This window comes from Bos taurus, chromosome 2 (assembly GCF_002263795.3).
Source record: "Bos taurus isolate L1 Dominette 01449 registration number 42190680 breed Hereford chromosome 2, ARS-UCD2.0, whole genome shotgun sequence".
Taxonomy (NCBI): domain Eukaryota; kingdom Metazoa; phylum Chordata; class Mammalia; order Artiodactyla; family Bovidae; genus Bos; species Bos taurus.
Window position 1 is genome coordinate 37,111,177 of NC_037329.1, and position 26,834 is coordinate 37,138,010.

Consider the following 26,834-nt stretch of genomic DNA (forward strand, 5'->3'; position numbering starts at 1 on the left):
CAGCACTGGAGTTCGCAGGCAGTTGGGTGGAACTAGGTATTGGTATCAAGATGGGGACCTCTGGGGGATCTGTTGCTGATTAATATTCTCTGGGGTCTGAAGTTCTCTGTTAGTACAGTGGTTTGAATTTGGTGCTCCTACCACAGGAGCTCAGACCCAACCCTGGCCTGAGAGCCAAGACCCTGGTTACTCAGGGATTCGCCCATCTCCTTAGGTGTTCAAAGCCCCCCACCGGCACCTTGTAGGTGCCCTAGTTGTGATGAGCTGCAAGCTCTGCATCCTCCTACTCGGGCATCTTGAAGGAAGTGCCTGTTTGAACCTTTGGGGTGAGGTGCCATTACCCTGTGACCCTGACTAGAGGGGATTAACGAGTCCCTAGAGCATTAGAGATTGCATTATAGGTGTTGTGAGCCAAGTCCTTACAGACGAGTCTGAAGGGAGAAACCTTTGCACTGGGGCACCTGGGTGTCTCTCATCCCAGGGCTCCTTGCAAATGTCATATATTTCTTAATGAATAAAATTGGATAGAGCAGGTTTGGATAAGATTAGAGAAAAAGGAATGCATTTTACAAACTTAACTAAAACTTGTGGAATATGTATTTTGTTACTGGAATGTAACATCAAAATGTTTTCTGAGAGAGATTATTGAGATCTGTCATTTGTCTATCATGAATTTAAAAACCTTTACAGAAATAAGAATTTAGAGATCACAAAGTTACATCCTTCTACATGGTTTCCTAGTCTTTGTCAATGAACGTAGACATACATACTTTATGTAATTATAATCAGCAGATCTGTATTAAGTTGTGCTTTCATTTTTGTTTGACTATTCTGAATATTGACTTAGTCTACATAATTTTCATTTTTAATAACTTTATTCCATTATGGCTTAGTGCTACAATTAAACTCTTCCACTATTTGGTGTATGTATATGTTTGAGAAGCTTTATATTGTGAATAGCCATGCACTGCTCAGGCTTCCGGGGTGGCTCAGATGATAAAGAGTCCTCCTGCAGTGTGGAGACCTGGGTTCAATCCCTGGGTTAGGAAGAACCTCTGGAGAAGGGGATGGCAGCCTACTCCAGTATTGCCTGGTGAATGCGCATGGACAGAGGAGCCTGGTGGGCTACAGCCCGTGGGGTCACAAAGAGTCCGACATGACTGAACGACTAAGTACAGCACAGCTGTCGTGGTAGTCCTTTCATCGTGTTACCAATTATTCAGTGGTGTTTTCATGGCATGTATGCCCCAAAGCAGAGTTAACCTATCAGAGAATATCTTATAATCATTAAAAAGAACAGTTTTGATAGTTCTTGTCAGATTTGTTATTAGATTGTTTCCTAGAAAACAAATTTTAGAGTGCTACCAGAAATGTATTTAAGTGTACCTGTTTTTCTGGTTTTGCGATCATTGAGTTTTAGAACTCATTTATTTTTGTAAATTTAATAGTTGTTTGAAACCTACTCTTATTGCTAGGGAGGCAATACTTTTTTCTACATGACAGGTTACCATTTAAATATGACTTGGTAAACAATATAAATTACCTTAAGGACTTAAATATTGCCCTTATATTTTTTGTCTGCATTATTAGTGAAACTAATCACATGGAATCTTATTTTGTTAGTATCGTTTTAATATATTTGATGGCTTCTACTTACTCTGAACTTTTGTAGGCAGAAGCATTTTTATTTATACAAGTATAAACAGTTTCTTCTAGTTTTTAAAAAATGCTTAGTTCTCTTGCATTTGGGATTTTATGTTTGCTCTGAGGTATGATTGAACCAGAGCATATCTTTCTATTTTCTGCAGATATTCTTTTTTAATTGTAAAATATCCTCATTGGACTAAAATTTTTTAAATACAGGTATACGTATATAAAGTGACATATACCTGTATTTAAAATTTTTTAATCCAATGAGGATTTTATAAAGTGAGTCATCTCATCCATCTGGTCTGATGTCCCAGGTACAAAAGACAAGAACTAATACCAGTTCAGCATATAATTCTAGATATTTTTTCTGTGTATTCTTAATTTTAGATACCAATGTAATCAATATATTTTTACACAACTGGACTTTATACTGTTCTCTATCACGTCTTTTTTCTTTTGTTGCTGAAATGTTCATGAACGTTTGCCTACTTCTCAGTATGTAGTCATCCCTAAATGCTGTTTTAATTTTTCTTGATTTAGTTCCCATGGAAAGAGGAAGGCATAATGTTATCTATTGACACTTCACTCTTTTTAAAGACTGACTAGTATTCAGGTGTATTAGTGTCCTCTATTTCATTCCCTGTTGATTCTTTATTACTATAAATGTGTTAGGGAACAACATTGTTTAAATTTATCTTGTCCTCTTAGTCTTAATGTGAATGTTTCTGTTGAAAGAAATTACCTAAAACTTCAATTACAGAAGAAAGATACTGACAAAGTATCCTTTCAACATCATATGGGGTCCCTAGTTCCCATATCTTTGCTTATACTCAGTATTAGCAATCTTTTAAACTTTGTCATTCTAATAAGTGAAAAGTAATCTCAGTTTGTATTTCTTTGTATTATATTGAGTTTGAACATTTTAAATGTTTTTAGTCATTTATAATTTCTTATTTGACTCTCTTTCATGAGCATTTAATTCAATTTAGTTCCATTATTTTTAGTTTTTATTATTTAATAAGAAATATTCTTATAGGAGGCAGTATGATCTAATAGTTGAGCACACGCACTGAAGATCCAGACTGCCTGGTTCTGAATTTATTTCGTTACTTTACTTGCTGCGTTACCTCATGGAGGACTATATATTTTTCCTCATGTACAAAATAGGATGCTAGCACTTAATCTCATGAATTCTTATAAGCATCAAATGAGTTAATGCATGTTAAGTACTTTACAAGACCAGCACTCAATCAACATCAGTAAGTTTGAGCAAAATTCCAGGCGATGGTGAAGGACGGGAAGTCTGACTTGCTGCAGTCCATGGGGTCACAGAGTCAGACACTAATGAGCAACTGAACAACAACAAGAATGAAATGTTCTATGAGCATAGTAATGGTTGTATTTTTTTGGCTTTAGTATATCAGAACCTTTATTTGCAGTTGAAAGAAACTCAATTTGAATTAGGTTAAACAGAAATGGTAATTAATTTATTAAAAAGTTATTGTAAGTGTGTCTCTTGAAACACTTGCACCGGAAACTTGAATGTAGTCGTGGTACTGTTTCTTATCTATTCAGAGGCTTCTGAATATTCACCTTCTGTGATATTCAGTATGCCTTTTCCATGTGGTAGAAAAACAAGAACATCGGTAGGTCCCAAATTTTACGTTTTACAATTTCAGCAACCAGAGAGAGACCATTCTGACGTTTCTTTCTAGTGTCAACTCCAAAAATCCCTGAGGCTTCAAATCTGAGCTAGCAGCCTATCCCAGTGGTAGTCTCTTCAGGAATGAGGTGTGGTACTGAGATTTATCTAACTATGGAGAGTAAGATTTTATATCAATGGGGGCACATCATATGGAGGATAGAGGTGGAGAGACAGTTTCCAAAAAAGGGGTACAAACCAAATAATAAATATTCCTAGTTACTTATTTTTGATGATTTAGAAAAAATTTTTATTGAAATACAGTTGCTTTTTCTGCTGTAGAGCAAAATCAATCAGCTATACATATACAGATATCTACTCCCTTTTGGACTTTCTTCTGATTCAGGTCATCACAGAGCCTTAAGTATGAGTTCCCTCTGCTATACAGTATGTTCTCATTAGTATGGCTGAGTTTCTTTGTTGTTATAGTATCAATAGTGTATATGTGTCAATCCCAATCTCCAGTCCCACCACCTCTTTGCCCCTTGGTATCCCTATTTTTGTTCTCTACATCTGTGTCTATTTCTACCTTGCAAGTAAGATTATCTGTACCATTTTTCTAGGCTCCATATATGTTAATTTATGATACTTGTTTTTCTCTTTCTGACTTCACTCTGTGCGATATTCTTTAGGTCCCTCCATGTCTCTACAAATGACTCAATTTTGTTACTTTTTATGGCTGAGTAAGATTCCATTGTATATATATACCACATCTTATTTATCCATTTCTGTGTTCATGGACATTTAAGTTACTTCCATGTCTTGGCTGTTGTAAACAGTGCTGATGTGAACACTGGGGTGCATATATCTTTGAATTATGATTTTCTCTGAGTATATGCCCAGTAGTGAGATGCCTGGGTCATATGGGAGTTCTTTTTTTAGTTTTTAAGAAAACTTTGTACTGTTTTCCATAGTGGCTATATCAGTTTACACTCCCACCAGCAGTGCATGAGGGTTCCCTTTTCTTCATACTCTCTCCAGTGTTTATTGTATGTAGATTTTTTTTTAACAATGATTTATGTATTCAGTTTGGTCCATGCTGGGTCTTGTTGCTCTTCAGGCTTTTCTCTAATTGTGATGAGTAGGGGGAAGGGGCTTCTCTAGTTATGGAGCATGGGCTTCTCATTATGGTGGCTGCTCTTGCAGAGCACAGGTTCCAGGATGCGCAGGCCTCCGTAGGTGCAGCAGGTGGGCTCAGTAGTTGCGGCTCCTGGGCTCAGAGCACAGGCTCAGTCAGTAACTGTGGCTCGTGGCCTTAGTTGCCCAGTGGCATGTGGGATTTTCTAGGATGGGGATTGAACCCTTGTCTCCTGCATTGTCAGGCAGATTCATTACCACGGACACACCAGGGAAGCCCTGTAGATTTATTTTTGATGCTGGTCACTCTGACTGGTGTGAGGTGATACCTCATAGTGGTTTTAATTTGCATTGCTCTAATAATGAGTGGTGTTGAACATCTTTGCATGTGGTTGGTGGTCTTGTGTATGTCTCCTTTGGAGAAGTGTTTGTTTTGGTGTCTTATGCCCACGTTTTGATTGGGTTGTTTATTGATTTGAGTTGCATGAACTGCTTATGTATCTTGTGGAGAGTAATCCTTTGATAGTTACTTCATTTGCTATTATTTTCTTCCATTCAGAGGGTTTTCTTTTTGTCATCTTTATGGTTTCCATTGCTACATTTAATTAGGTCCAATTGTTTATTTTTGTTTCCATTACACTAGGAGGAGTGTTCTTCCTATGTTTTCCTCTGAGAGTTTTCGTGTCTGGCCCTGCATTCAGATCTTTAATCCATTTTGAATTTATTTTTGTGTATATGGTTAGAGAGTGGTCTAGTTTCATTCTTTTACATGTAGCTGCCTAGTTTTCCCAACACTATTTATTGACAAGGCTGTCTTTTCTCCATTGTGTATTTGAATCCTCTGTCATAGATTAGGGGACCACAGGTGCGTGGGTTCATCTCTGGGCTTCTGTCCAGTTCCATTGATCTATAGATCTGTTTTTGTGACAGTACCATACTGTCTTGATTACTGTAGCTTTGTAGTATAGTCTGAGGTCAGGAAGCTTGATTCCTCCAACACCATTTTTCTTTCTCAAGATTGCTGTGGTTATTTCTGGTCTTTCATGTTTCCATACAGATTGTAAAATTTTTTGTTTTATCTTTGTGAAAAATACACTTGGTAATTTGATAGGAATTACATTGCATCTGTACATTGCTTTGGGTAGTATAGTCATTTCCACAATATTGATTCTTACAATTGAAGATCGTAGTATATCTCTCCATCTGTTTGTGTCATTGCTTTCTCTCATCTGTGTCTTAAGAGTTTTCTGTATACAGGTCTTTTCACTCCTTTGGTAGGCTTATTCCTAGGTATTTTTTAATGTTAGTAGTTTTTAATTGGAGCATAATTGCCTTACAATGTTGTGTTAGTTTCTGCTGTACAATATTGTGACTCAGCTGTAAGTGTACCTATATTTGCTCCCTCTTGAGCCTCTATTTTACCCCCACCATCCCACCCTACTAGATCATCACAGAGCACCCAGCTGAGCTCCTGGTGTAATATAGCAGCTTCCCACTAGCTATTTATTTTATAAATGGTAGTATATATATGTTCGTGCTGCTCTCTCAGTTCACCCCACCCTCTCCTTCCCCTGCTGTGTCCACAAGTCCATTCTCTATGTCTGCATCGCTATTCTTTTGCCCTGCAAATAGGTTCATTAGTACCATTTTTCTAGAATACACACAGAAGTGTTAATATGCACTGTTAGTTTTTCTGGCTTGACTTTACTGTATGACTGATTCTAGATTCATGCACATCACTACAAATGACCCAGTTGCTTTCCTTTTTATGGCCATGGAATGATATTCCATGGTATATATGTACCACAACTTCTTCATCCATTCATCTGTCAGTGGACATCTAGTTTGCTTCCGTGTCCTGGCTATTGTAAATAGTGCTACAGTGAACACTGGGTACATACAGTGGGATTGCTCAGTCCATATAATATTGTCTTTTTTTTTTTTAAGGAAAGTCCATACTGTTCTCCTTCGTGGCTGTTATCACTTTATATTCCCACCAACAGTGCAAGAGGTTTCCCCTTTTTTTTTTTTCAAATTTTATTTTTAAACTTTACAATATTGTATTGGTTTTGCCATATATCGAAATGAATCCGCCACAGGCATACATGTGTTCCCCATCCTGAACCCTCCTCCCTCCCCGTACCATCCCTCTGGTGCACCAGCCCCAAGCATCCAGTATCGTGCATCGAATCTGGACTGGCGACTCATTTCATATATGATGATATACATATTTCAATGCCATTCTCCCAAATCATCCCACCCTCTCCCTCTCCCACAGAGTCCAAAAGACTGTTCTATACATCAGTGTCTCTTTTGCTGTCTCGTATACAGGGTTAAGAGGATGTGGAGAAAAGGGAACCCTCTTAACACTGTTGGTGGGAATGCAAACTAGTACAGCCACTATGGAGAACAGTGTGGAGATTCCTTAAAAATCTGGAAATAGAACTGCCTTATGATCCAGCAATCCCACTGCTGGGCATACACACTGAGGTTTCCCCTTTCTCCACATCCTCTCCAGCATTTATTTTTTGTAGATTTGACGATGGCCATTCCTATCAGTGTGAGGTGATAGTTCAATGTAGTTTTGATATGCATTTTTCTAATAATGAGCAATGTTGAGCATCTTTTCATGTGTTTGGTGGTTTTCTGTATATTTTCTTTGGAGAAATGTCTGTTTATGTCTTCTGCCCACTTTTTGATTGGGTTGCCTGTTTATCTGGTATTGAGCTATATAAGCTCCTTGCATATTTTGGAGATTAATCCTTTGTCAGTTGCTTCATTTGCAAATATTTTCTCCCATTTTGAGGGTTTTTTATCTTGCTAATGATTACTTTTGGTGTGCAAAAGCTTTTAAGTTTAATTAGGTCCCATTTATTTTTGTATTTATTTCCATTACTCTAGGAAGTGGATCAAAGATCTTGCTGCAGTTTATTTCAGAGTGTTCTGCCAATGTTGTCCTCTAGGAGTTTTATATTTCCTAGTCTTATATTTAGGCCTTTACTCCATTTTGTGTTTATCTTTGTGTATGGTGTTAGGAAGTGTTCTGATTTCATTCTTTTACATATGGCTGTTCAGCTTTCCCAACACCACTTACTGATGAGGATTTCTTTTCTCCATTGTATGTTCTTTCCTCCTTTGTCAAATTTAAGATGCCCACAGGTGCATGAGTTTATCTCTGGGCTTTCCATCTTGTTCCATTGATCCGTGTTTCTATTTTTGTGCCAGTACCATACTGTCGTGATAACTGTTGTTTTGTAGTATAGTCTAAAGTCAGGAAGGTTGATTCCTCCAGCTCCATTTTTCTTCTCAAGGTTGCTTTAGGTATTCAGGGTCTTTTTGTTTCCATACAAATAGTAAAAATTTTTATTCTAGTTTTGTGAAAAATGCCCTTGGTAATTCAATAGGGATTGCATTCAATCTGCAGATTGCTTAGGGTAGTTATTTTCACAGTATTGATTCTTTCAATCCAAGAATATAGTATATTCTCCATTGTGTCGTCTTTGATTTCTCTCATCAGTGTCTTATTTTCTGCATACATGTCTTTTGTCTCTATGGGTAGGTTTATTCCCAGATATTTTATTCTTTCTGTTGCAGTGGTGAGTGGGATTGTTTCCTTAATTTCTCTGATTTTTTGTTGTTTGTGTATCAGAATGCAAGGGATTTCTATATATTAATTTTGTATCCTGCAACTTTACTAAATTTTCTGTGTACAGTATTGGGCTTCCCTGGTGGCTCAGACAGGTTAAAAAAAAAAAAAATGCCTGCAATGCAGGTGACCCGAGTTTGACGCCTGTGTTGGGAAGAGCCCCTGGAGAAGGAAATGGCTACCCACTCCAGTATTCTTGCCTGGAGAATTCCATGGACAGAAAGAACGGGCAGGCATAGTATACTGTCATCTGCAGTCAAGAGTTTTCTTTCTTTTCCAATCTGGATTCCTGTTACGTTTCTTCTCTGCTTGCCTGACTAGGACTTCCAATAATAGTGGCAAGAGTGAGCACCCTTTCTTGTTCCTGATCTCAGAGGAAATACTTTCAGTTTTCACCATTGAGCGGCCTTTATTATGTTGAGTTAGGTTCCTTCCATGCCTAATTTCTGGTGAGTTTTTATCATATATAGTTGTTGAATTTTGATGAAAGCTTTTCCTGCATCTATTGAGATTACCATATAGTTTTTATCTTTCAGTTTCTTATTTTTTGTCTCACATTGATTGATTTGTGTGTATTCATGCTCAGGATATATCCCACTTGATCATGTTGTGATCCTTCTTGATGAAATTTTAAATAGGTTTGTTTTTGTGCTTTTTCTGATAGCTTGTTATTAACATGTAGAAAGGCAACAGATTTCTATATCCTGTAGGCTTATTTTATTCTAATTTTTTGGTGGAGACTTTAGGGTTATGCTATATATAGTATCCTGTCATCTGCAGATGTGGGTTTTCCTTCTTCCCTGGCAGTTTGGTTGCCTTTTCTTTTCTTGTCAGATTGCTGTGGCTAGGACTTCTAATACTGGGTTAAATAGATGTGGCAGGAGTGTGGACATCCTTCTCTCTTGATTTTAGAGGAAAGGCTTTCAGCTTTTATCCACTGTGTATGATGTTAACTGTTGTTTTTCATAAATAGACTTTTATGTTGAGATGTCCCCTCTATACACAACTTTTATATTTTAAGTTTGTATCCTGCAACTTTGTTAAATTTGTTGTGTGTGTGTGTATGGGGGTGATGGCTGGGAATCTGAATTACCTTCTTTACATGTTGCTAGATTTGAATTTTTTATCATCTTAAAATATTCTTACTGGAATCACTTAATGTATGTTGTCTCGAATTTTGTCTCATTCATTTCAGTCTTGGCTCTCTTGTTTTCTTAATAGCTCCATGGTATACTTCTTTCATTTTATGTATTTAAAATAAACATAAGTGTACATCTTGAACTTTCACATAATGAAAAGTCAAGAAGTGTAGTCTATGAAGTACAGTTGATTTACAGTGTTAATTTCTACTGTACAGAAAAGTGATTCTTATAACTACATAAACGTTTTCATATTCTTTTCCATTATGGCTTATCACTGGTGGTTGAATATAGATAGTTCCTTGTACTATATAGCAGGATCTTGTTGTTTGTCCATCCTATATATGTTTACATATGCTAATTCCAAACTCCCCATCATTCCCTCCCTCTTGACAACCACATGTAAGTCTATTTTTGTTTGTAGATATATTCATTTATGTATTATTCTAGATTCTACATGTAAGTGATACTGTATTTTTTACATGCCGCTATAAACGACATTTCATTTTTTGGGGTAACAGTCCATTGTATATATGTACCTTATCTTCTTTGTCCATTCATCTGTCAGTGGACATTTAGGTTGTTTCCATGTCTTGAATATTGTAAAATATTGTTGCTATTAACATGGGGTGTGTATATCTTTTTGAATTATAGTTTTATCTGGATATATGCCCAGGAATAGGATTGCTGGCTTATATAGTAGTTCCATTTTTAGTTTGAGGAACCCCAGTATTGCTTTCTATAGTATCTGCACCAGTTCACATTCCCACCAACAGTGTAGAAGGATTCCTTTTTCTCTACACTCCATCCAGCATTATTTGTAGACTTTTTGATGATGGCCATTCTGACTGGTGTGAGGAGATACCTCATTGTAATTTTTATTTGTATTTCTCTAGTAATTAGTGATGTTGATCATCTTTTCAGATGCCTACTGGCTATCTGTATGTCTTCTGCCCATTTTTTGATTGGATTTTAAGTTACTGATTGAGGTGTATGAGCTGTTTGTGTATCTTAGAACTTAAGCCCTTGTCAATCACATCATTTGCAAATATTTTCTCACAGTCTATAAATATTTTCATTTTTAGTTTGTTTGCTGAGAAGCACATCTCTTTGGGGTCTAGCTGCTTTAAGTATCATGTTTGTATGATCATGTTGCACAAAGCAGTAATCTGTTCATTCTCGTGTGAATATACAGTTTGTTTATTCATGCTACTGTTGGTAGTCATTGTTGGCTGTTATACAAGTGCTGCCATGAACCTTTCATCATTTTTTGAGTGATTATACATATGCATTTCTATTGGGTGTATTCCTAGGAATGGATATATAGTTATCAAGAGTGGTTGAATCAGTTTATACTTCTACTAGCAGTAAATGAGGATTCCAGTTGCTCCACAGCTTTCCATACATTTAGTATTGCCTTTGTTTTTCATTTTAACTGTTGTGGTACCATGTATTTTTAAACATTACTATTTTTATTGACGCAATTGTAGATTCACATTCCTTAAGAAATAAGAGATATCTTGCACTTTTCCCAGTTCCTTCACTGGCAGCATTTTGCAGATGACACTATAATATTACAACGAAGCTATTAACACTGATGCAATTCACAATTCTTAGCTTTCCCCAGATGTGTATTAAGTTGTATACAGTTTCGCCCCTGTTGGAGGTTTTGAGTATCAACCACCAAGTCATGACAAAACAGTTAATCCCACAAGGACCCTTCTTAATACCTTTTTATAACTACATACATTACCTGACTTGCTCTCTTCTCACCTCCACCCCAGTCTGTCCTATTTCTAACACTTTGTCATTTCATATTCTTATATGGATGGACTTACACAGTAACCTTTGGGGATTAGTTTTTTCCTGAATAACATAATCCCCAGCAAGTCACCATCAGTTTATTTTTAGCTTTCCTGTGTTACTTTGTTTTAGAAGTGTTCCTGTGGAAAAGATTAGGACTGAAGTTTTTAAATTAATTTAACTGTGTCTTTAATGAAAGTGAAGTAAAAAGTCATTCAGTCCTGTCCAACTCTTTGCAACCCCATGGACTATACAACCCATGGAATTCTCCAGGCAAGAATACTGGAGTGGGTAGCCTTTCCCTTCTTCAGGGGATCGTGAACCCATTTCCCGCATTGCAGGCACATTCACCAGCTGAGTCACAAGGGAAGCCCAAGAATATCTTTAATAGAATCGAACAATTTTTTGTCTCCTAGTTCACCTTTCACTCTTCTTTCCTGGATTGATCATGTGTCCTCCGCCCCCACCATGGTATTTTGGACAACGTGTACCTTACATCTGTTAACTGTCTTCAGAAAAAAAAATATATGACCCGTTTCTGCCTATATTTCAGCATTCTTACAGTATTTTTTCATCTGTCCTTTTAAATTATGCATGCAGTGATGAAAAACACTTAAGCAGCATAAATGTTTTTAAAATGTGGTCCTCTTCCATACTGCAGTATATCCTTGCAGATATTTTTCTGTTCATTTATAATTTTGTTGTATAACACATACAATGATATTTTTAAATTTACTTAATATATATCAGATAGCATTCCCTTGTTAGTATATTCAGAACTACTTCATTCTCAACTGCAAGACAGTATCTTATGGTATGAATGTTGCATAAATTACCTTACTCTGTTAAGACAGTTCTCCATTTATTCTATAAACATCCACAGGCATATTGTTATATATATTTGTTTAAATATTTCTGTTGGATTCATTCTTCATGCTTATAGACACTGCCATTTTTTAGTTTTAATTATGCTTACCTTTATTTGGCTCAGACAGTAAAGCGTCTGTCTACAATGTGGGAGACCCGGGTTCAATACCCAGGTCAGGAAGATCCTCTGGAGAAGGAAATGGCAACCCACTCCGGTACTCTTACCTGGAAAATTCCATGGATGGAGGAGTCTGGTGGGCTACAGTCCATGGGGTTGCAAAGAGTCAGACACAACTGAGCAACTTCACCTTTATTTTTAAATATTGTCATGTTCAATTTTTGTCCATTTTGACCTCCAAATAAATTTTAGAGTTACTTGTTGTGCCTCAAAAGACAATCTCATTGACATTTTTATTACAATTACAGAGACTTTAAAAACTTAATTTGGGGATGGAATGAGTAGGAATAACAGCTTTGCAATAGTCAGGGTTTTCTGTCTACTCTGAACATTTAAATATGTTAATTTTTAGTAAAAACCTAATAAATGTTAAGCACTTTTGTGACATTGAGAAAAATCAGCATTTTCTCTCAGTTATCTATAGAGAGTACATTCTTTGGCGTCTGTTACTGTTAAGTATAAACATAATGTCAGTTTCTGATATTTTGTTATAGACAGATGTCTATTTTTATTTCTCTTGTTCAGGGTCCACTACTTCTTGAATGAATTCTGTGCCTTTTATCAATTCTGGAAAACTTTGCTATTCTCATTGTATATAGCTTCTCCTACCTGCTTAGCCGTCATCTATTCTGCCTTGTCTTAATGCTGTAACCTTTTCATGAGAGGTTTTTTTTTTTTCTTCAAAATTCCAATAGTTATATTTGTCATTCTGGAAGTTTGATTTAGCGTGTAGATTAAGAGGCATAGATTCTTGACCCAAATTGCTTGGATTTAAATCCCACCTCTGTCTTTCTGTATTTTTGTGACGTTGGAAAGTTATTCAGGCCTTGTGTGAGTTAATTCTTAAAATTGTACAGATTAGATAATATAGGTAACAGTGCCCTGGAACAGTCTGTGTGGTGCATGGTAAGTCAACTTCAGTCATGTCCAACTCTTGGCGACCCTATGGACCATAGCCTGCCCGGCTCTCCTCTTGGAACACTCTGATGATACACAATTAGCTGTGTATTAGATAATCATTTTCATAGTACATTGTTTCTTCAATTCATCCCCATTTTAGGAATACTCACTGGTTGTATCTATCTTCTTTCTAAGGTTTGTGCAATCCTAATACTTTTGTTTCTGCATGCTCATCTTCAGTCAAGTATTACCTGCAGGTGTACAGTAGGTGTACAGGGATAGGGCATATAGCTCCAAAGCGGTGGTGGGCGGCAGTGGGCTAAGAACTGGGACAGCAGATGTATTAAAATTTCAGAGCCCAGGCCTGTGAGCTAGTATTCAATACAGCAAAAAGTCATTTGAACCCATATTAAAATATGCTTCTTTTAGTCACTGTTTCTAAATGGAAGAAATTTGGGGGTTAACTTAATCTTTGTTACTAGAAGTGTATAAAATGAATAAGTATCATTACTGAACTGAGGACTATCTGCTATAGCTTTTGTCAGCTCAGTATCTGGGTTTATAGTGAGAGTCAGATGATACTTGCTGGGTGAAAATAATTTTAATATTAAAAACTTTAAAATCCTTAGGTCAATTTTAAAATGAAAACAAGCAAAGTTAGTTTATACTGAATGTAAATGTTCACTTTGTATTTCCTTTTTTAAAAATGGTCAGTTTTTTCCTCTAATGATGTTTGATTTCAAATAAGCTAACTCTAGTTGCTTTTAAAATTATACATGACAGGCTATGTCTGTGGGGGTGAGGAAGTGGTCCTTGCTTTGTAGCTCTGATAATCCTTTTTACTGCTTTGAGATGAACCTCGGTAGGAGAGTTTGAAAGCTAACATAATTAGCAATGCTGCAGATCTACTCAGAATTCTTGCTTCCTTTGTTAAACAGATGTTTCAGGGGATTATATTTGTTACCAGTAGAGAACTGTTGATTATTCCAATCACTCTTTATAATGTCACAGAAAGTTTACATTCAACTTCAGGGTTAGCTGTGACCAGTGTAACTGACTTCCCTATAGCAGGAAGTGTGTACCTCCATAGAGTGAATGGGTTGACATTGTATTCACCGCTGCTGCTAGGTCACTTCAGTCGTGTCCAACCCTGTGTGACCCCATAGACGGCAGCCCACCAGGCTCCCCCATCCCTGGGTTCTCCAGGCAAGAACACTGGAGTGGGGTGCCATTGCCTTCTCCATTATTCACTGCTACCACCCAAGAAACTGAAAAGTCACGAGCAGGCAAGGAAAAATTATTACCTTTAATTCAGCTCTGTTTTTAAATGAGTAAAGTACTATTATGATAATATGCTCTTAAAAATGTAGATATCATACAACTATGAAAGTGAGAGTGCAGAGTATGAAAAGTTGAAGAAGCTCACTGATTAAAAGCCCACTATCTAATTTGAATATTACAGTAAAGAATTAATAGGTACTGATAATACTCTTGGTCTCATCTTTTTAAAGAGATACTAGTGTAAAAGTAAACTAGTAGATGAAAAGTACACACCTCCCGAAGCATCAAAACGGAAGAAAACAGCTCCTATAGTGAAGGAATTTATATAAGTGATGTATGAAAATAAAGAATGATAGAACTATTACCAAACATACTGATAATAACAATTTGGCTTAAGTCATCCCTAAAGAGAGTCAAGATTTGAGGTTAGTTCACAAAGCACAGTTCAACCTAAAACAAGGATTCACAGAGGTTAGAAATAAAAGGACAGACAGAAATGAGATAGTTCCAACTAAAAATAAAGGGGTTATACAGTTGCCAGTGAAAGAGTTCAGACCCCAAAAAGTTAAAATGACACACACAGGATGATATAGGACACTGGAGATGGCGAGTCTCCATGAGGCTAACCGCCATTAGGCGCAGCCCCAAACACAGCAACAGTTTTCACAGAGCAGAAACTACAAACAAAGTAAGGAGAAATACAGCATGGTAAGAGACTTGATCATACCTCTCAGTCCAAAATAGGAAGTATACTTTCTTTTTGAATGTATCACCAGAAATAACAAAAACAGCATTGTGTCACCACAATGGAATGTAAGAAATTAGTAACAAAACTGGGCCCCTTTCACCTGGAAGATTTAAAACATGCTGTTATCCTAGTATCTAGCCTGGTGGCAAATGAACTGGCTGTAGCTCAAGTCACAGTATTTCAGAGTAATACTAACACACACATCATTTATCAGTGACAGACCAGTGTGATACATAAGTTTGTATATCAGCTTTTGATAAATAAAAATTGAGTATATTTTCCTATGCAAACAGTTTTTACAACTCAATAGTAAGACATCCCAACTGATAAAAACAGGCAAAGGATTTGAATAGACCTTTCCCCATAGAAGATATACAAATGGCCAACAGCCACTGGAAAAGGTGCTCAGCATCATTAGGGAAGTGAACACCAAAACCACAATGAGATACCACCTTCATATCCACTAGGATGATTTTAAAAAGATGGAAGATGGCAAGGATGTGCCAGATAACAAATACCATGTTATGATTCTTTTTATAAGAAATGTCCAGAATAGGCAAATCCAGACAGAAAATAGTAGTCACTGGGGGAGAGGAGTGATTGCTAATATGGTTCAGAGGTCCATGACTCTACAAAGAGCTAAGCTTGCTTTCTGGAGTGATGAAACTGTGAAATGAGATAGTGGTGGTTGCATAACTGTGAATTACACTAAGAACCCCTGAATTGTATATACTTAAAAGGGTGGATTTTATGGTATGTGGATTATATCTCAAAAACAAAAGGTGGTAACAATATCTGCAGAAAGCATTATGTCCTCTTGGACTCAGAAAACAGAGGGAATAAGTTGAGGTTATTAAAACCTCATACTGTCTCTCAGAACTCTGGCTTCTAAGGAGGAGGAACTACCCAGCTGGTGTCCTCTCTAAAGGGAAGAAGGCAAGACAAATTTGAGCAGTACCTACAATGAAGCAACGAAAAAAATTTGGAGAGTATACCCCTACCAGATAAAGGTCCACAACTAGCCACAACACTGACAGGCCTTCAACCTTTTTTTGTCTCCTTCTAGAGGAATCTTAGAGAGTTTAACAAGGAGCCAGTGGGCGTAATCCGCATTTAGTGAGTTAAATCAGCGAGGACTCAATAATACAGCCTTCATGTCATACGCGTGCCTGTGTGTGCAAACAAAAAGCAGTTAAAAGGTATGATGGAGGCTTAATTTACAAAAACAAAACCAAAACACTGGATATTAGAAATAGGCGTAGAAATAGGCAAACCAGCATGAAGAAAACCATAAAACATCCCTGCGATGGAAGGCTACACTGGAAAACATGGGAAGCTTATTAGCACACCAATGTAGGACGATTCATTGTCAGCAGGATGTCACTATTAGGCTTCTTCCAAGAAATATATAGCAGGTGACTAGTAGGTTCCAAGGCAAAGAAGACATAATGACGTGCCCTATCAGATACTAGAACATGTTATACAGTCTCTGTAAAGAACAGTGTGGTATCAGCACATGAGTAGACAGACTAATGGAAAATAATTTTTTAAAATCCAGAAGTTTAGTGAATGATAAAAATGAAATTTTAAATCAGTGGGAAAAATAAAGAATTTAAACAAGTGGTATTCTGACAGCTAGTCCTATGGAAAGGATAAAACTAGCCCAATCTGTCATACTACACATTAAATTCCAAATGAATCAGACATATATTAAAAAAAATGAAACCTTTACAGGTCCTTTTACATTTACAGAAGAAAGTGAAGGTTAACTCCTTGATAACCTGGGAATAGGAATACTTCTAACCTGGATTCAAAAGCCAAAAGAAGTATAAAAATTTAAATCTTTATTTCATCCACAGAATATGAACACTTCAAGAAAAATATCAATCGCTGTCAAACTCGTCCAAACAACAGAAGAGAGAAAACTTACAAACTCATTTTATGAGCCAGCATTACCCTGATAACAAAATCAGATGAGAGCACACAGGAAAAGGAAATTTCAGGTCAATATCCTTGATAACCATAGATGTAAAAATCCTCAACAAAATATCAGCAAGCTGAATTCAACAATACATTAAAAGAATCATACACCATGATCAAGTGGATTTAGTCTAAGGATGCAAGAATTATTCAGCATCTGTAAATCAATGTGATGCATCGCATTAAGACAATGAAGGATAAAAATCATGAACATCTCAATAGATGCAGAAAAGTATCTCCCAAATTTAATATCCACTTATGATAAAAACTTTCAATAAAGTAGGCATAGAGAGCCATTACCTTAAAATCATAAAGGTTACATATGACTCACCTCATACTCAATGGTAAAAAGCTGAAATGGCTTCCTTTAAAGATGTGGGACAAGGGTGCAGACTCTTACCACTTTTATTCAACACAGGACTGGAGGGCCTTGCCAGTGCATTTAGTCAAGAAAAAGAAAAGGCATCCAAATTGGAAAAGAAGTAAAATTTGAAGATGACATACATAGAAAACCCTAGAGAGTTCCTAAAAAATCTATTGTAACCAACCAATTCAATAAAGTGAGTTTACCCAGTCACCATGTAAAAATCAGTTGTGTTTCCGTATACTAGTAACAAGCAATCAGAGAAATTAAGAAAACAGTGCTATTTGCAATTGCATCAAAAAGAATGAAATACCTAAGAATTTAACTCAGGAGGTAAGAGATCTATACACTGAAATCTACAAGACATTAAGGTAATTGAAGACACAAATAAATGGAAAGATACTCTGTGCTCATGGATAGTACCATAAACTGTCCATACTACCTAAGCAATCTGCAGATTTCAGTGCAATCTCTAACAAAATTGCAATGGCATTTTTCATTGAAATAGAACAATTTTTAAATGTGTATTAAGCAACAAGTGACTCCAAATAACCAAAGCAATCTTAAGAAACAAGAACACCAATAAGTATGTTGCATACCTGAAGCTTATGTCAGTTATATCTCAAAAATAAATCTGAAATTAAGAAAGAGCAATCTAGTAGAAAAATTAGTAAAAAATATGGTCAGTTCACAGGAAAAAGCAAAGCAAATGGTTCTTAAACAGAAGAAAGAATGTTCTAGCTCCCTTAAAATGCTCATGAGAAACTGGTAAAAACTCAGTTTGACAACATAGTCTCTTGGCTGGGCTCTAGGGAAGATTCAGGCACTCTAGTCAGTGTTGCTAGTGGTGAAAAATGGTATAATTCCTATGAAAGTACAAGCATTTCTAGCAAAATTATATGAATGTATTCTTCAGTGCAGCAAATCCTACTGCTAGAATTCCCTCCCAAATGATAAGACTGTTCATTGCAGCACTATTTGTAAAAGGTACTGGAAATAACCCAGATGTTCATTAATACATCCATACAGGAATGTGGGGGAATAAAAAAGCCAATCGGGTATAGAATAGTATGGAGCATGGTAAATTTTATGTAGGAATATAGAGGAATAAGGATATGTGTAAGGATATATGTATGTGTGTGCACACATACATTTGCTTATATTTTCAAAAGGAAAAGGTAAACGATAACTTACCTGGTTACCTGCATGGGAAGAGAGGTTACATGGGTTGGACAGATACAGACTTTTCTTGATGTGACTTGTTCTTACAGTTTTACTTTGAAGACCCTTAAATGTTTATACATCATGAAAAGCAAACCAGTCTCTAATAATTGGGAGGATAAAAAGGGAAGTAAATGAACCACATTATATGTCCAGTAACAATCAGAAAAAAATTTTTTCAAGTGATTCTGAAATACAATTTCAGTTAGACAACCGTCGTGGATCAATTGGGGCTTCCCTTGTGGCTCAGTGGTAAAGAATTGACCTGCCAGTGCAGGACACACAGGTTCGATTCCTGATCCAGGAAGATCCCCTGGAGAAGGAATAGGCTACCCACTCCAGTATTCTTGCCTGGAGAATCCCATGGACTGAGAAGTCTGGGGCAGGTACAGTCCATGGGGTCACAAAAAGAGTCGGACACGACTTAGTGACTAAACAAGTCCATCTATCACAGTGACAGAAAGAAATCTTCAGAATCTTTAACAGTTTTTTGTTAGTAACACATTGGCATTGTTAGTTTGCAACGGTTTTATGCATTGCAGATTAAAACAAATAGGTTACAGTGTAAATGTAATTAGAAACTAAGATTTTCTGTTTGAAAGAGCTACAAGTATAAAAATAGTGAGGCAAAACCTCCAACCTTTACAGGTACAAATAAGTTTGTAAGAACATGGTATTAAAATCCTTAGCCAGTGGATCTTTTTTTTCTTTTGGCAGTGTAAATGCCTTTTCTATCAAGTCCATAGTAGGGTAGGGTGCGCTCTATAACCTCTTGGCATCTTGTTTCCCTGACTTTTCCGTATGTTGGAAAGTTAGGCCGAGTCTTCCCTGGAACTCTTTGCTCCCGTCTGTAGCCACAGTAACTGATGCACAGATCTGGCGGCACAGCTGGACCTTGCAGCTTTACCACCACTCGCCTCTCTCCTACCTGATTCATTTCCTTTCTTCCTTGGTGCTACATCTGAATTTTTAACAGAAGGCCCCTTTTCCAGTTTTTTTGGGACACTGGTCAAGGTAATTTGTGCAATCAGTGTATCTTACATGGTAGAATTTAGGATGTCATTGCAGAAATATTTTGGGAGCAATGGTGCAAGACAAGAATACCACTTAAATCATAGTAAAGGCCTTGGCAGTGGAATTTTTATAACCATTTTAGTGATCCTAACTTCCCTTTTCCTACATTGCAAATAATTTGTGTATGTGGCTTTTTTCTTTTTTTAGATGGCTACTCATATGAAAAGGAAGCAATGGAAAATTGGATCAGCAGAAAGAAACGTACCAGTCCCATGACAAATCTTGTTCTTTCTTCAGTGATACTTACACCAAATAGGACTCTGAAAATGGCCATCGATCGATGGCTAAGTGAGACACATCAAAAATAAAACTCTATATTGTGTTATTTATATTTTCTGTGATCTCACTTGAGTGATTTAAAGGTAAACTTTGTAAACTGAGTTACCTACCTTTTCATATAATAGTGAATAAAATCTTAACCTATAGAGAAAGTTTTACTTTGACTTCAAATTGCAATGCTCAAGTTTATTCTGGTTATAGATCATATTCCATTATAACCAAAGATCAGAATAATCTAGACTAGAACATAATCCTAGTTAATAACATTTCATTTGATAACTCTCTGGAATCCTTCTAAAGAGTTTTTTAGCAAAATAATTATAGATTTGTTTACGAATACATTGAGAAAGTCACTTTGATATATTTACTAGCAGTTTTTTAGCTTCTAAGTTTGCAAGGTAGTAATGATTTTTTTCCCCATTGTCCAAACCTAGGTACAAGTTAGATAGCATAAATTATCACAGATACATTAAGTTGACTTTGCTGAAACATATAAAGTGGCAAACTAGCCTCCTTTTAGAATATAGAGTTCTTAAAGTTCTCACATCATAGTTTAAGCTAAGGTGACTATACATTTGTACACAGTAGGCTGATAGCTAATACAAGCACCCTGACCAACATTTGCTCAGAAGACTTCAGGTCCCGTAAGTGGAGGTTACACTGCCTCTCCCTCCCTCTCGCAAGTTGTTCACCAGAATGGAAGCCATTAGTGCAAAGCTTGCTAAAACTAAATAAACTCTAAGGGCACGGAGGGACCAGGACTCTGTACTTACCCCCAAACCCTCACTGTAATTGTTCTGAAATTTGAAAACACAAATAAAAAGCAATATAAGGATATATTCCATCAAAAGACTTGTTAAAATCGGTAGTGCTCTCACCATTGGACCAGATATCTTGTGTTTTGATAAAATAATACTTATTTTTCAAAAGGGCTAGCTGGTTTTCACATAAAAATTACTAAAAATTATTGAAGTCACTGACAGAAAACACAATAAAAGATGTTATTTTTTAAATGTTTTAAAGAAGGTGATTTTCTTTTCCTACATTTCACTAGGATAGTTTCTAGTTAAGTGACTGAAAACTAAGATGCCAGTTTACCAAAGTGAAGTGTTCTGTTTTTCTCTACAAACAAACCAAAGCTAACTACTCCTCCCCACAAAGCACAGGCAAACAAAAAATCAAATCTAAAACCATCCATAGGAAAGGATACCGCCTGGCCCTCCACACCGCACTAGGGGCCATTGTCCCTGCAGGACTCGCTCCTTGGGCCTCAGCTCCCACCAACAGCTTCCCAAGGAGACAGCACTTCCTGGAACTACTGGACCAAATACATTTACTCAGAATCCATCACAGTAAATTCTAATAGTCATACTGGCAGCATCACAGGAAAAGTCATCCAATAAGCATTTATCTGCTACTAGAGTTTCCCCTCCTACCCAGTTTTGTTTTTTGACCTTGAGTTTAAATATATGACTTTAAATAAGGACTGAAAATACTTTCCCTTAAGCCTTGCTAATAATAGCAGTAACCATACAATAACCTGAAGTTGTTTAGGCTTAAGATTCCAAGTCAGGATATTTTAACACAACAGTTTAATGTTCACACTCATTCATAAGACTTTGAAACTGAAATATGTGGGTATAAACACGTTTAACTCAGAGATCAGTACACATGTGAAGAACAAAATTTCACATTAGCACGGTGTTCAGTGTATCGCCAAAGTGAGAGCTAAAAACTGAAGATACCGTGTTGCCAATAAAAACAGACGCCAGGATTTCTGGAACAGATGTTTAGAAGGCTCCTCATGCATGCTCATTTCAGGCAAAAAGACTAATTTTGACCTTGAAATATTGGGATTTCTAGATGCCATTATCCTTGTTCTAAAATGAAATAAAAGTAAACATGCATTTGTAGTATTACTGAAAATCAGGCTATTCGCCTTTTTTTAGGGACACGATCACCCAGGATTAAAGTGAGACAGATAGCTGACATCAAGATCTTCTCTACTGAGCCACTGTTTCATTTAATGCAAAACAAACTATTGTCTTTATTCCAGACGGACAAGTACAGTAGTTGTGCAGAAACAAAACTACATAATGCAAGAGTAAGACTTCCACAACATTAAAGAAAACAATAAATAAGCCATAGTAGGTATAGCAGAACCTCATGAAGAGCCTCTTAAAAAAAACACAATGAAACTATACAGAGTACACTGCACACAGGAACCAATGCTGAAGAATGACGCCAGAAGATTCCTGTTCGTACAAGACCACAATGGTGCTTACAGGGACTTCATTACAACTCTTCATTTTTAAAACATTCTGTAAATATAGAACTTCCTTCTCTCCAATTCTAGAAAATAATTTCACATCCCAACATATAAAACAAAGCACTCCCACCTCTCTGAAAACTAGCATTTTAACATCCTCCAATAGCATATCATTTTCATATAAAAATACCTTTAACTCAAGGATCATTCCTGTACCTTACCTTTACAAATGAATAATACATCAGTTTGGACTTGTAGCACCTCAGAGGTGTTCATATAAATGAGATAAAGTGCCGTTACTTGGATACTGTTAACATGCCCTATATATCGCTCAGTGCAATAAACAGCATGGGTGAAGCTTAAAAAGCACATGCAAATACATGACTTCCAGATTACTTGAAATAGTTATATTTACAAGTCTGAATACAACTTTAGCTATTCATATATACAATGTATAGCTCTAAAGTAATGACTATAATAAAAGCCCTAGCCAACCATACCTTAAGTATCCAAATTAAATACTGTCCTTAGAGGACCTTGGAAGGCTTGTTCCAGGAGTGCTGTCATTGATAAAAGCAGTTTGGGAATCAGTTGAGAGCTAATTTACATGTCACCAAGAATGCTGTATAAGAATACAGAATACTACTACTAAAACTTTGTGTTTTAGTCCAAATTCAACTTAACTACCAGTCATGACTCCAAATGGTTTATATCATTTTCAAATATTAAAAATACACTGAAGCAGGAATGTAGTTTCAAAAAAAGGTGCTATAAAAATATTTTAATGAGAACTGTAACACAAAAGTTGATCTTTTTAAGGGAACTGCTATGAAGAGAACATTACCTGGATGTTCTTGTAGTTTGCTTAAAAAAACAAACCAGCTGTATAATATGTAAAGTCACATTTATATTCAGATAGAAATTACTCAGGTCTTTTATATCCATATATATATACATATACACACTCTGACCCTTGAACAACAGGGGTTTGAACTGTCCAGGCCCACTTTTTTTTCAGTCACTACGTACTAAGTACTACATGATCCACGGATGGTTGAATACAAGGATGTGGAACTCTCCAGAGGACCCAACTGTAAAGTTATACATGGATTTTTGACTATAGAGGTTGGCGGCCCTAACCCCTACATTGTTTAAGGGTCAACCTATGTATACATACATATATATATAAAGATTTGACTTATTGGAACTGTTACTTGAAAATTTCCTCTTTTCCACAACATATCACCTGGATATTATGTCATGAGTTAAACTATTACTAGATACTTACATTATCTAAGAAATAATGTGATCTTAACTACATAGCAAATGCTAGGAGAAAAGTGATAAAAACCAAACAATTTCGTAAGAGAAAAGCATATGCGTTAATGTCTTCCTGGCTGTCTTAAATTTTTAACTGAATAGGCATAGCTAGTTGCAGTTTTCCAATTCTGGTTAGCATTCTTATTTCTGGTGACTTCTAGTTTACTAAAGAAACTTAATCTGACACTTTCAGTGTATCAATGGCATCTGATCCACTCCAGAGGGGAAAAAATATATGGCTAAAAAGTAATTTTTCTCATGTACAACCATTTAATTATTACCAGGCACCAACACATTGTCTTCCAAATACTACAAATGGGTCTCTCTTAAGGCTCACACATTTGATTCTATGAATGATCGCTTTGGTTTTGCTGAAGGGAGGTGACTCCTGTGGGCTTCACTGCTGATATGAGACTGCTGTTTAGACATACTTTCCTGATACAGATGTGAAATGGTCTTAGTTACCCTGCTGTCCTGACAGTGGACTGGCATTTGGCACTTCTTTTCTTCTGGCTCCTTCACCTGGGCCCCGTTGTGGACACCTCCACCCAGGGTAGACCCAGGGCAGGCTTTGGCTTGCTTGAGAGAGGGCTTCTCAGAGTTCGAGGCCTGCAGGCCAGCTGCAGAAGGTGTGCCTGTCAGCAGCCCCTCTGACACCGCACAGTGCCAGGTGCGGCCAGGGGGGTGGTTCTGCTGCTGGAACCTCGCGGTCTTATCCATGATGCCCATGAATGGAGTATTGCGAGGTCTGTGCTCAGCTGTGCCACTCGGAACCTGGCTACCAACCTTGTCTTTAATTCGAGCATCTGGTCCTTGGACTTTGAAGCCATCCGAGAAACTGCTGCTTGAAGCCAAACTACTGGTGGAGCTTGACATCTTGATGCTGCTCGATGGAGAACCGGAAGACCCTGAACTACTGAGGGAAGTCGGGTGTCGGGTGTCGCTGCAGCTCACTGGCCCCCCTGGGTTTAGAGGCACCACGTCCACAGCCACGGCAGCATGAGACAGAAGCCTCTCTGCACTTTTTATCTTGCTTGGTAAAGGATACGCAGCGTCGCCCTCACTGTGCTGCAGGTGGACTGCGGGGCTGGGCCCCAGCCGATCGCCGAAGGGGCCAGAGGCTGCTCCCTCCAGATGCAGGCTTCTGCTACCGGCGGGGGCAGTGGGCAGTCTTCCGGGCATGGGGCTCGGGGGAGGATTCAGAGGAGAGACCTGCGTCTTCGAGCTGCTGTTTCTCACACCCGCCGGTCCGGAGCCCAGGTGCTGGCTGGTCTTCACGATCTGCGCCTGCTTGGTGGGCTGCACCGTCAGCCCCGGCTGAGCCACCGCCTCCCTCAGGGCCTTGCCGGCCCCCGGCCGACTCTGCAGCGGCGACACGGGCCTTATCTTGGGCTGGAGCCCTTCCTGAAGGTTTCGGATGTACGGGGAGGGTGCGGACGAGGATGGCGGGGGTCTGGGAGCGAGGGAAACGGCTTCTTCCGGTGGCGACGTCTCCTCCTCTTCAGCCCCCTCAAGGTGAAAGTGGTCGTTCAGGCCGGGCGTCGGGGCATACTCCTCGTTGTCCGAGTCGGTGGGTGGGGCAGGCGGCGGGGCCTGCTGCTTCTGCTGCTGGCTCCTCTGGAGCTGCTTGCACTCCTCCTCCACGCGGGCCAGGAGCCGCCTGATCTCCTGGTTGGCGGGACAGAGCTTCACTGCTTCCCGCAAGTCAGCCAGGGCAGCCACGAACTGCCTTTATTTTAAAAGATACAAGTCACGTAAGAAAGAACTCTGAATGCAACTGTTCATAAAGCAGCTCTGAAAAGGTAGCCGAGTGAGTTCTGTGCGGGTTCTGTGTGGATGGAACCCATGGAACTAGCTTAGACTCACTCAGCTAAGTGGGAGCGCCAAATTCTAACCCAGACCCATGCAGTTCCAGGGCCCCAGCATCTCTACAAAGACCAGATGGTGGGGGTGAGCTCAGCATAAAGCAGGGGAGTTAGAATCCTCTTCACATCACCTCCCCCATCCCACCCCAAGCAACTCGTCCTATTGACTCCGCCCCCCTTCCCCACGTGTCTCTGGTTGGCTGGCTGACTGGTAACACGGACTAAGCTAGGAACTTGATGTTGCAGTACAGGTCAACTGGTGGAGGGGAGGAACCGTTATGAGACGTCTAGAGAAAGTAAAAGCTCAGCCATTGCTAATCATTTCCACTGCTGTGCCTTCTGGAAGCTACCTACTCAGAATCAAAGAGGAGGAGAGGCACTGAGTGGTGCTCATGGATCAGAAGCCCCCAAAGCTTTGAAGCCAGAGCAAGACAAGAAGGCTTCACTAGCCTCCCATCTAACCCCAGACGGTACCTGCTACTTCTCTTGGCTCTCGCCCTGGCATAAAAGGCTTCGTAGGACTTTGGTTTCAACTCAAGGGCCTTGGAAGCAAATTCTTCCGCCATGCCGAAGTCCTGGCATCAATATTTAAATACACAAGTCAGAAGCAGCACCGAAACATGATGACAGCCAACGTTTTAACAGAAGTTTTGCTCTAGAGGTTGACAGAGAACTGGGACACAGTTGGAGCAAGGTGAAGCGGAAGGCAAGTCAGGTTTTTTGTTGTAGAGTTGGGTGACAGCTAAAGTGTATTAATGTTCTTATGGGAAGAATCCAACAGAGAAGCAAAAATCGTTGAACTCTGGAGAGAGAACAGTGTTGGAAGCAGTGGAGCAAAGTGAAGGCCAATGAGAGCCGGCACCCAGGGGTGGGGCGGGGAGAGGAGGGAGCCTTGGGGGGCACAGATGCCTCAGGAAGGCGGAAGAGTATGTGGGCGCAGAAGCAGGAAGGTCACAGGCTTGCTTGAGGCAGGATGCAGTTAAAAAGAAAGAAAGTGGTACTGAAACAAATCCAGTTATAAGTTAACTGTGAGTTAACTACGGTTGATTAATTATGAACTAACCAGTTCCTGGCTTACCTTTTAAGCAAACATAATAAACACTAGGCAGACTGTATGTAACGCATTTGTGTTGCATTTTATAACGATGCCCTTTCCTTCTGAACCTGGGGACAGACCACTCATGACAGCTCTGGCCACATGCAGCTGGGCAGAGGTGGAGGAGCGGTTTGCATGTGCTCATCATCACTGAGACACAGAAACCATACCCACGTGCTCTCCTCTCCACACCGTGGGGGGTGGGGGCGGGCGCCGTGACCTAATGACAGTCACCCCAGGCAAGCAGCTCCCCGTGTACCAAGCTCGTAGAAAAGTGCAAACACAAGACAGGCAGTCTCAGGACTAGGGCGTGGAAGGGCAGGCCTCCTCCACCAGGAGAACAGTCTATGGCTGAAAGACTGGAATAAGGGGCTT

General features: G+C 38.5%; 2 protein-coding genes across 10 annotated transcripts in view; one reads left to right on the plus strand and one right to left on the minus strand.

The window, feature by feature from the left end:
• Positions 1-19,959, plus strand: part of WDSUB1 (WD repeat, sterile alpha motif and U-box domain containing 1) — a 68,656-nt gene extending 48,697 nt beyond the window's left edge. For 4 of the 5 annotated variants that reach the window (XM_002685348.6, XM_024980483.2, XM_024980487.2 and 1 more), the window contains one exon: positions 19,778-19,959. In XM_002685348.6, coding sequence (XP_002685394.1) covers positions 19,778-19,938 — 161 coding nt within the window. In that variant the 3' untranslated portion in view covers positions 19,939-19,959. Of the gene's footprint in view, positions 1-16,850; positions 16,995-19,777 lie in introns of all 5 variants that reach the window. The other variant, XR_003030728.2, reaches the window with a different exon arrangement.
• A 1,949-nt stretch (positions 19,960-21,908) lies between these two features.
• TANC1 (tetratricopeptide repeat, ankyrin repeat and coiled-coil containing 1) overlaps positions 21,909-26,834 on the minus strand; it is a 252,319-nt gene continuing 247,393 nt past the window's right edge. For all 5 annotated transcript variants that reach the window (XM_010802057.4, XM_010802056.4, XM_010802058.4 and 2 more), the window contains 2 exons: positions 25,838-25,938; positions 21,909-25,227 (listed from right to left, as the gene is read on the minus strand). In XM_010802057.4, coding sequence (XP_010800359.1) covers positions 23,832-25,227; positions 25,838-25,938 — 1,497 coding nt within the window. In that variant the 3' untranslated portion in view covers positions 21,909-23,831. The remainder of the gene's footprint in view (positions 25,228-25,837; positions 25,939-26,834) is intronic.